The sequence below is a fragment of the Diaphorina citri genome, unplaced genomic scaffold, assembly GCF_000475195.1.
Source record: "Diaphorina citri unplaced genomic scaffold, Diaci psyllid genome assembly version 1.1 scaffold2336, whole genome shotgun sequence".
Taxonomy (NCBI): Eukaryota; Metazoa; Arthropoda; class Insecta; order Hemiptera; family Psyllidae; genus Diaphorina; species Diaphorina citri.
Genome location: NW_007379760.1, coordinates 69,338 through 80,220, shown reverse-complemented (window position 1 = coordinate 80,220; position 10,883 = coordinate 69,338). Strand labels below are relative to the sequence as shown.

Genomic DNA, 10,883 nt, shown 5'->3' with positions numbered 1-10,883 from the left:
CTTTACCACGCCCTCTGGGGGTCCTCGTCTAGTAACATCCACGCCGAAGTCATCCCCCGCAGAACCTTCCCTACAGTTCAGCAACCAATCGGCTGTCGCTCCTGACTCGAGTAAACTCGACACGGGGCCGGATTTGGAGAAAGCACCGTGGACAATTCGATCTATCGAAATAACGACAACGAGCGGTGGTCGACGTTCGATTATTCGGGATCGATATCGAATAATAATCTGGAGGAATCGGTGGCGACCGCGAACTCACAGTTGAGCGGATCGGGATCAAGCCCCGGCTCGGGCAAGAGTAATGTGGTGGCGAAGAATAAGCGGTACCATGAGATGTGTACGGAGCTTTAGAACAGGGGTTTGTGTTTATCTACCTCAAACTCGAACATTTTTTCCCCCTTGGTAAAAATGTTCAACACAAGTATTTGTTCAATTTTGGGCCCAATTTGGCCTTCAGGGACACTGTAGAGACCCTCTTTTATTATTTTATTTAATAAAATTATGTTTATGTACATTCCATTCAATTCTTTCTTTCAAGTATGTATCTTCTTATTTTTAACATTTTATTTCTTACCTATTAGATATTTTAGAATCATGTTGATATTAAAGGGACACAACAACCCACTCTGAACTTCCTACTTTTTAGGAAAGTAGGAAATATAGGAATGAGTACCTTGAATTTCTGTAAAAACAGCTTTAGATATTTTCTTATTAATTGGTAGTTATTTATTTAAAAATCATACGTACATGTATTTGTGTCTGTACAGTTTTATATTTGTTAAGGTTATTTATTTGTTAATATTATTTAGGTATACAATATGTCTTACCTACTCTGTATTTAAATGTTAAATCAATTCGTTTTGTGTACTTTATGTCTTCTCTGTACCTACATTCAGTGTGTTTGTGTGTTGTGGGATTTTCTATGTTTTACCTCTTTTGTATTTTTTCCATGTTCTTTTTTTTCTATTTGCATTTACCTCAAATAATATACGTACTGTGTACTCAAATGTGTGTGACATTCAATCCAGTTTTTATTTTTTCTGTCTTTCTTTCCACTTATAGCTTCCTAGGGATGTTCGGAGTTTTGCTAAATCAAAAAGCCATGTATTTTCATTATGTCAAAAGCTGGTCTTAATCTTAATGCCCACAGTTGAAAAAAAAAGAAAAATGAAATGAAAGCTGGTTGATATTTACACAAGTTATTAACATTTATATGTACATTTTTCACACATGGCCTTGATGCTTAGCGTGTAAATAAATAAATAAAATAAATATGTACATTTTTTTTTTTTTTGTCAGAACCCATTCCTAACTCCATTCTTGTACAACAGATCCCTTCTTTGCACTGCCTATTTATCAAGATCACATCAGACAGGTAACTCTAAAATGAAATGAAAGCTGGTTGATATATTTACACAAGTTATTAACATTTTTATATGTACATATTTTATTTCATCAGAACCCATTCCTAACTCCATTCTTGTACGACAGATCCCTGCTTTACACTGCCTATTTATCAAGATCACATCAGATAGGTAACTCTGAACTAGCAAAAAATTAAATCGAACTGAAAATCTTTGAAGACGAAACAGACTGACTTGCTGAGAAAAATGTGACTAGTTCACTTCATTAAGAACTGAAGTTCACTCTGCGTCTGCCCTTCTTGGACTACCAGAGACCGGTAGGCAAGACCAGGTATAGGTACCTACCTAGCTATATGTGTACATGGAAATGTATATAGGTACATAGAAGTAAGAGCAAGTACAGTAGAACCTCGATTATTTCAACTAATTGGGACCAAGGGTATAGTTGAAATAAGTAGATAATTGAAAGTTAAAATAATCGAAGTTCGGTATAAAACAATGGAAACAGGGCAAAATTTAGGTACTTACAAAAGAACAAAATAGGGAATAAATACGCTATCAAATCCTTTGAAAGCTGGAAAATAATGCCGATTTGAAATAATCGAGGTTCTACTGTATAAGCTAGGCTAGGTATTTAGGTACACAGGTACATACCTACAAGTTAGCGTAGATACTTTAGAAATCAAGTTTTAATACCTAGAGATTTATAGGTACCTATATATGTTTAAATACGTACATGTCTTAGTTGACTTTTTTTTTTACTTTTTTTACGATTTGACTGCACAATCTGATATAGATAGAGAGTTAAATACTTGCGTTCTTGAAGAAGTTCTCTCAAAGTTGAGTGGACAAAATAATGTGTTTTTATTTTCAAGAGGTTTGATAGAGGGGACTGTAACTGGGAAGGTGTTATCGTCCCGAAAGCGAAGAGAGAAGGAAGGCAGGATAGGATAAAGGCAGTCGTTCCGAGAACGAACCTTATTTGATCAGGATAAAATCCGGCCCGGGCGGGAATCGAACCCGCAACCTAGCGCTTACAAAGCAAACGGGCTACCCTCCAAGCTAACTAGACAGGCGATACCTATAATGTGAGTTTTTATTTTCAAGAGGTTTGATAGAGGGGACTGTAACTGGGAAGGTGTTATCGTCCCGAAAGCGAAGAGAGAAGGAAGCCAGGATAGGATAAAGGCAGTCGTTCCGAGAACGAACCTTTTATTTGATCAGGATAAAATCCACCCCGGGCGGGAATCGAACCCGCAACCTAGCGCTTACAAAGCAAACGGGCTACTCTCCAAGCTAAATAGACAGGCGATACCTAAGGATACCTACCTAGGGATTGAACTCACGCAATTCTGATTACAAGGCGAGTGTTTTGACGTTTGACCTCTACACCACCGAGGCAGAGCCAGCCAAGTTAGCTTGGTTGGTAAAGCGTCTGTTTTGTAAGCGCTAGGCCGCAGGTTCGGTTCCCGCCAGGGTATATTTCGGCATTTGATGTGTTCCAATCCATATCTTTGTACATAATTATGTTCTATTATGAATTATTTCGGAGTAATGTACTATGCACGTCCAAATTTACAGGACATTATTAGATTCTATTTAGGTATATTTATCTTATTTATTTCTTGTAAGCTAAGCTCCTAGATTTAAGATTGTGCCCTATTTAGATTTAGATCTGAGAAATACAATCAAAAATAGAATTAATTTGTGTTGATTCTTTTAAATTTTAATGAGAAATTTTTGTGTATGAAGTTAAGAAAGGCCTCCTTTGCTAATTCTATCAAGTAAAGATAAAAATTTCTTTTTACACTGGTAATGCCGCCACTGGTCGCTACTTGATTAAAGTATGTACCTACTGTATAGTCCTCACGAGGCTGAGTGCACCACGAAACATCTTTAAATCTTTCAGAAAAAATAGTTTAAAAAAAAAAGAGGTTTGACAGAGGGAACTGTAACTGCTATGGTCTTATCGACCCACCCGCCCCGGGCGGGAATCGAACCCGCGGCCTAGCGCTTACAAGGCAGACGCACTACCAACTAAGCTAACTAGGCTGGCGATGGTATGGTTTAACATCACTGTATGAAGTCTCAAGTGATTTTTTTTTTTATGTAAAAGAATGGTTAAGGCCAGCTACTCATTATCAGATAGACATGACTTGTTGTTGTTGTTGTTGTTTCTTGTTGTTGTAGCGACTTTAGCTTTCGCCGAATGGTGTTGGCAGAGTAAATAAAAGATATCTTTTTGTATCTGCCATACACCGGGGTGATGGTCTCTAGCCATGTTTAATTGGCTCGTCCTGAACCGCAGTCAACCATCGTGAGGACATGTGCTTATTCTTTAAAAGCTGGGAGAACCCTTTGAGGAACTGCCAGCTGGCTAGGTTGGCTATGGTTAGCTGTTCTCCTCCCTGTTTATAGTCCCACAGCCAGACGCTAGTCTACTCTCTGTTCAACGTCCCCTAGCCAGACTTGACTTGTACACCTGTTGTTGTTGTTGTTGTAGCGGCTTTAGCTTCCGCCGAAAGTACACCTGATCAGGTCCGCAAAGCTCTCGCCGTTTCTCTTTTTCTTCTTCTTTACTGTCTCTTCAAATTTGCCGCTTTTTCTTATTCTATGTTGTGTGTGTATTATTATTTCTTTATTTTTTCTCTATGCATGTTTTACCGTATCATTATTGTCAGAAGGTTATCAAGGGAAAAAAATGGTGTGTTTGCATGTACCAAGTATGTTTCTTTTCTTCTTTCTTTTATGTCAAATGGTCACTTTGGTAAATGGTTCGAATACCACCATCGACAAAAATTTGTACTCGTTTTTCGATTGCAAATATTTCAACGGGTTACTTTCTGGTGTTCTCGTGTTAATGCAGCACCTAAATGGGAAGTATTGTGTCTCTTCTCGCCCATCTGATGAGAGGCATACTACGGGATGGGCATGCTACGATACAGGCCACATGCGTCTAATGTAGCAGTTGTTTCATTGCTACGAAATAAAAACGGCGGTGGAACACTCATCTTTTTTTTTAACTTTGCCCTTGGCAGGCCACATGCGTCTAATGTAGCAGTTGTTTCATTGCTACGAAATAAAAACGGCGGTGGAACACTCATCTTTTTTTAAAAAAAAAAACTTTGCCCTTGAGATAATATTCATTTGGTCTCAGGTTCGATTCCCGGTCGAAGTTTTTTTGCCTCTGTGGCTTGGAGTTCGGGGTGCACACTCAGCCTCGTGAGGACAATTGAGTAGCTACTTTAATCGAGTAGCGACCAGTGGCGGCATTACCACTGTAATAAAAAGATTATTAAAATTGGAAATTGATTGCAAAGGAGGCACTTAGTAATGCTGTGATAGGCTCGCCGCCGTTTTTATTTCGTAGCAATGAAACAACTGCTACATTGGACGCATGTGGTCTGTGTCGTAGCATGCCCATCCCGTAGTATGCCATGTTTGTTTTTGCTTTTTTTATCATTACAGTTTAGTCATGTTACCTGTTTCCTATATGTTTTCAGGACATCCACTCGGTCTTCAGCCAGGCACTGCACGTCCGCCCTTTACAGTCATCCTGCTACCTTACTGGGAAATCCTACCGCCTCTTCCCCTTGGTAAGTAATACACCTGCTAGGTCGCGGGTTCGATTCCCGTCCGGGGCGGATTTTATCCTATTCCATTTCGGGACAAGACCTTAGCAGTTACTCCCTCTGTGGTGTAGTATTCAAGACGCTCTCCTGGTATTCCGGAGGCCCTGGGTTCAATCCCAGCCGAGGTATATGGTAATTATGGTATTTTATCTTCAACGTCTGTCGAGAATTTGACCACAATAATAGTAGTAGCCTACTGCTGGAGTAAAGGGACTTTTCAGTCCTATGCGAGCAGTATAAATAAGCACTATTTTTTATACTGCTCGCATAGGACTTTAAGGTCCCTTTGCTCCAGCAGTAGGCTACTACTATTATTATTGTGGTCAATTCTCGATGTTCAGGATAAAATTCCATCCCTCAGCTGGGATTGAACCCACGCCCTCCTGATTACCAGGCGAGTTTCTTGACCACTATATCACCGAATAGGTCCAAAGTGCCAATTTACAATAGGCTACCAAGTAAAATTACTGTGGTCAAATTCTTTAATTAATTTATACGAATAAAATTCCATGCCTCTGTTGTGATTTGAACCCACGCCCTCCTGTCTACCAGGCGAGTGGCTTGATGTCTTTTTTCTGAAAAATAATAATCAAGACCAATAAAGGAATAAAGTCTTGAGATAAATAACTGAAATAAAAACGCCTGTTTGATATATGTGTTCCCATGATTTTTCAACGGATGCAAAATACTTTTCGGTAGACGTGAAATAGAATATAGGGGGTATCACAAAGCTGTGTGATACCCTATATAGGCTGTAGTTTTTAAAATTCCATACGTGGGTTCGAACCCACGCCCTCCTGTCTGCCAGGCGAGCGTCTTGACCACTACGCCACCGAGGCAGGTAACTGAAAAATCATTGGAACACGTCATTTGAGATATTAAACAATTGAATTTTTTTATTAAAATATTTTAATATACAAACAAGAAGTTCGCGCGAAGTTCTGTCTTGTACCTAAGTATCTAAGCATTAGGTTACGGGTTCCATTCCCGCCGGGGGCGAACTTTACCTAAAACACCGAAGGTTCGTTCTCGGAACGGCAGGCTTTCCCCTATCCTGTCCTTCTCTCTTCGATTCCGGGACGATAAGACCTTAGCAGTTACAGTTCCTTCTATCAAACTCTCCTCACATTAATCTTACTCTTTAGCGGTGCGGCGATTAAACGTTGAATGCGCCACGTTAGTATTATTGAGCACTTTTTAGTACATCTTTGCACCAGTAGATATTGCTAGATAGCGTGGCATCTGGCTCCAGTTGAAGTTGCTTATCACTTATGAGCTATTCATTTTTTATTATTTTTCCCCTGTTTCTACCATCAAACCCCTTGGTTTCCCCCCACACAGACCTCATCACCTCTAGTTCCACGGAAAGACACTGCGAGCGCCAGTGTAGCCTCCACGCCTAGTAGTTCCAGAAAACATCCGCTCGATAGCGCCAGTGCTACACCTAATACTTTAAGGAAATATCTGTTAGAGGGCGTTAGTGCTACGCCTGGTAGTTCACGGAATTATCCGTTAGATGGTGCGATTGTCGCGGCTACTCCGGGTAGTTCAAGGAACTATCCGTTAGATGCTGCTACTGTCGCGGGCACTCCTAATAATTCCCGCAAATATCCGTCAGATAGCGCTAGTGCTAATAGTTCACGGATTTTTCCGCTAGAGAGCGGCACGGGTAGTTTGAAAAGGCACGCCCCTGGTGCTTCCCCCAGTCTCGAATATATTCTGTCCCCGATTATCAATAGCACAACGCTTCACCAGTGAGTAGACTTTGCAGGGTGTATTTGCTTGTTAGATTTTGCAGGGTATTTGCTTGTTAGATTGTAGGGGATTTGCTTGTTAGGGCCCGTTCTCATTTGTCGTGAGTTTCATCCGATTTTTTTTTCTTTTTCCGAATGTCGTGTAGGTAATGTAATTTAAATGAGAGTGTTCCCTACACTACACACGACACGATTTTTTCCCCGAACGACAAAAAATGTCCTTGTAGTCAATGTAATTTAAATGAGAGTGTTCCCACGTATAGGTACACACGACACGATCTTTTTTTCCGAACGACAATTGATTTGGGACCAGCCGTTCCGAGAACGAACATTATCCCATCAGGATAAAATCCGCCCCGGGCGGGAATCGAACCCGCGGTCTAGCGCTTACAAGGCAAACGCGCTACCAACTAAGCTAACTAAGCTGGCTAGTCTCATTATTTCAGGATAAACAAGGTATATTCTATTCTACCAGCCTCGGTGGCGTAGTGGTCAAGGCGCTCGTCTGGTAAACAGGAGGACGTGGGTTCGATCCCAGCCGAGGCATGGAATTTTATCCTCATTTATTTGAGAATTTGACCACATAATAATGGAGCCCTAAGGGTTAGGTTGTAGAGAATGCCTCCGGCGTTAACCTCGCCTATTGGTTACCTTCCAGTCAAGAGTGTATTATTATTCTGAAAGAGTCTATTATTATTAGAGTCTTATTATTATTCTATTCTGTCCACAGCAATCTTCCGAAAATCCGGGGCCAAATAACGGACCCCTCGCCCTCGGCAACTCTATGGAAGGCGGACCAAATGCGGCCGCCCTACAGTCTACCTTTGGAGCCACCACTGGATTGGGGTTTCACGGGGACAGTGGGGGCGCTCAGGGGGGTCTGAGACAGGAACTCATGAACACTTTGTCTGATGCCAGCACTACCTGGGATGGTGAGTTGAAATTATCGGCCAGTTAAAACACATATGAATCAATTCTAATTAAACAAGCCAATAACTTTAACAGCCTGATAAATGCTATTAATAAACCGAGCCTAAACCCCTTAAATCTTTCCCAGGTCTTCCTATCACTCAGTACAATCATCCCTACAGTGTTGCCAATAACACCGTTGTCCCTAGCAACGGTTGGGCGGAAGAGTCAGCCCTGAGTCAGACCAATATATCTGGCATAGCGCCCCTGTCCCGATCTGGCTACAGCCCGCATGCCACCAACCAGGTAAGTGACATAAAGTAGATTAGAATTAAATGCCATTTTTTTATTTATTTATTTATTTTTGTCCGTTGTCCCTAGCAACGGTTGGGCGGAAGAGTCAGCCCTGAGTCAGACCAATATATCTGGCATAGCGCCCCTGTCCCGATCTGGCTATAGCCCGCATGCCACCAACCAGGTAAGTGGCATAAAGTAGATTAGAATTAAATGCCATTTTTAAACTTTTTTTTTGTGGTACAACCATTTATTATTATCATTATTAGTTGTAGTTAATTTCTTTATGTATGTAGTGATAACTAAATAGCAGTGGCTCATTTTGTGATCTGGATAAATGCCTTTATTCTTTGTAACTCTGTTAAGGCCCATACGAGTATTGATATAATTTTATAAAGATAATTATTATTTATGTATATTTTTTTAGTTTATTTTGTACCTGTAGTTTCAGTATTTAGTAGTTTTAGTACCCTATCTTATTATTTTATTCGTAGTTTTTGACTTTATGACTGACATATAGTTAGTATTATTGAGCACTTTTTAGTACATCTTTGCACCAGTAGATATTGCTAGATAGCGTGGCATCTGGCTCCAGTTGAAGTTGCTCATCTCTTATTAGCTATTCATTTTTATTATTTTTCCCCTGTTTCTACCTTCAAACCCCCTTGGTTTTCCCCCACACAGACCTCATCACCTCTAGTTCCACGGAAAGACACTGCGAGCGCCAGTGTTTATCAATGAGAGAGTAAACACCTACAAAAATTCAAATGGAAATGCCGATCGAAATTCAAATGACAGAAATGCCGATCGAAATTCAAATAGAAATAGCGATCGAAATTCAAATGACAGAAATATCGATCGAAAATCTGATAGAAACGCCAGACCTCCACCTCTAGAAACGACGATTGATCGAGTAATCGACATGCAACCAATATCGAACAGAAATATCGACAGCAACCCTCTTCCTGTATTGGAAACAACAATTGATCGACCAGTCGATAATCAATCAATATCGAACCGAAATATCAATCACGGAACAGCAAGTATGGATTTAAATCGGAATAATTTGTCAACCATCGACGAATTTGAAAATTTTGGCCCTTCGGGAGCCGGATTTGTTGGATCGAAATTTGAAACTTTTGGCCCTTCGACGGCCGGATTTGGAGAAAGCACCGTGGACAATTCGATCTATCGAAATAACGACAACGAGCGGTGGTCGACGTTCGATTATTCGGGATCGATATCGAATAATAATCTGGAGGAATCGGTGGCGACCGCGAACTCACAGTTGAGCGGATCGGGATCAAGCCCCGGCTCGGGCAAGAGTAATGTGGTGGCGAAGAATAAGCGGTACCATGAGATGTGTACGGAGCTTTAGAACAGGGGTTTGTGTTTATGTACCTCAAACTCGAACATTTTTTCCCCCTTGGTAAAAATGTTCAACACAAGTATTTGTTCAATTTTGGGCCCAATTTGGCCTTCAGGGACACTGTAGAGGCCCTCTTTTATTATTTTACTAAATAATTATGTTTATGTACATTCCATTCAATTCTTTCTTTCAAGTATGTATCTTATTTTTAACATTTTACTTCTTACCTATTAGATATTTTAGAATCATGTTGATATTAAAGGGACACAACCCACTCTGAACTTCCTACATTTTAGGAAAGTAGGAAATATAGGAATGAGTACCTTAAATTTCTGTAAAAACAGCTTTAGATATTTTATTAATTGGTAGCTATTTATTTATAAATCATATGTACATGTATTTGTGTCTGTACAGTTTTATATTTGTTAAGGTTATTTATTTGTTAATATTATTTAGGTATACAATAAGTCTTACCTACTCTGTATTTAAATGTTAAATCAATTCGTTTTGTGTACTTTATGTCTTTTCTGTACCTACATTCAGTGTGTTTGTGTGTTGTGGGATTTATGTTTTACCTCTTTTGTATTTTTTCCATGTTCTTTTTTTTCTATTTGCATTTACCTCGAATAATATACGTACTGTGTACTCAAATGTGTGTGACATTCAATCCAGTTTTTATTTTTTGTCTTTTTTTCCACATGTAGGTTCCTAGGGATGTTTGGAGTTTTGCTAAATCTAAAAGCAATGTATTTTCATTATGTCAAAAGCTGGTCTCAATCTTAATGCCCACCATTGACATTAAAAAAAAATGAAAATTGAAATGAAAGCTGGTTGATATTTACACAAGTTATTAACATTTATATGTACATATTTTATTTCATCAGAACCCATTCCAAACTCCATTCTTGTACAACAGATCCCTTCTTTGCACTGCCTATTTATCAAGATCACATCAGATAGGTAACTCTATTTTTCAAATGTCCTCATAGCCTGGAAATTTTGCATTTGTCGGTTTCAATATATCCAAGAGGAAGAATGCCACTCCAACTTTTCCTTCGTACAGGGAGTATGGTCGATCAGGTGTTGTGTCTTCATGTTTATTATATCCTGTCACCCAGTTTGCAAAGCACAGAGCCCGGTACATCTGTTCCTCAGCATGAGTTGTGTGATATGCAGTGAGGAAGGCATAGGCATTCCCCGAAACTCCATGACACAAACTGTAGCCTTTACGAAGAAGTCCTGCATGCCATACATTGTCCGAGCTTTTCAGTAAAGCATCTAAGTATTTCTTATCGTTGTAAGTCTCATATGCTACTTGGAGGAGACTGATAAACCCTGGACTCCCATGACACCATTGCACCAAGCGGTCACTATCACTACCATGGGAGGATTTCAGATTACCCGACGGAAAGGTTTCGTCTAAGAGAGCATCCAGTGTAGGTTTCACAAGTGTGTCCCTCTCCTTGTCTGTGAGAACATTTGACTTGAGTAACGTGAATAGAATCCCCGTTACACCATGAGCAGCTCCGTAGTAATTCTTATCATGCCATTCATACTCGCA

General features: G+C 39.9%; 2 protein-coding genes across 2 annotated transcripts; one reads left to right on the top strand and one right to left on the bottom strand.

Annotated features, from left to right (window-relative positions):
- The first annotated feature begins 7,380 nt into the window (after positions 1-7,380).
- On the top strand, positions 7,381-8,694 carry LOC103518738. Its single transcript, XM_017447923.2, has 3 exons — positions 7,381-7,682; positions 7,808-7,965; positions 8,638-8,694. Exons 1-3 carry the CDS (start codon positions 7,535-7,537, stop codon positions 8,692-8,694), a joined length of 363 nt encoding a protein of 120 aa, XP_017303412.1. The 5' UTR covers positions 7,381-7,534.
- Positions 8,695-9,907: 1,213 nt separating this feature from the next.
- On the bottom strand, positions 9,908-10,883 carry LOC113471351 (lanC-like protein 2; the record flags this gene model as incomplete). The annotated part of the gene is made up of 1 exon (XM_026830462.1): positions 9,908-10,883. A coding segment is annotated over one exon (588 nt), but the record flags the coding sequence as incomplete, so codon positions are not given.

Excerpts from the sequence above, each read along its gene's own strand:
- LOC103518738 (XM_017447923.2), top strand. The coding sequence starts at position 7,535 with ATGGAAGGCGGACCAAATGCGGCCGCCCTACAGTCTACCTTTGGAGCC. Across the intron at positions 7,683-7,807 it reads TGCCAGCACTACCTGGGATG|GTCTTCCTATCACTCAGTAC; the intron begins GTGAGTTGAAAT and ends AATCTTTCCCAG. Across the intron at positions 7,966-8,637 it reads GCCCGCATGCCACCAACCAG|ACCTCATCACCTCTAGTTCC; the intron begins GTAAGTGACATA and ends TCCCCCACACAG.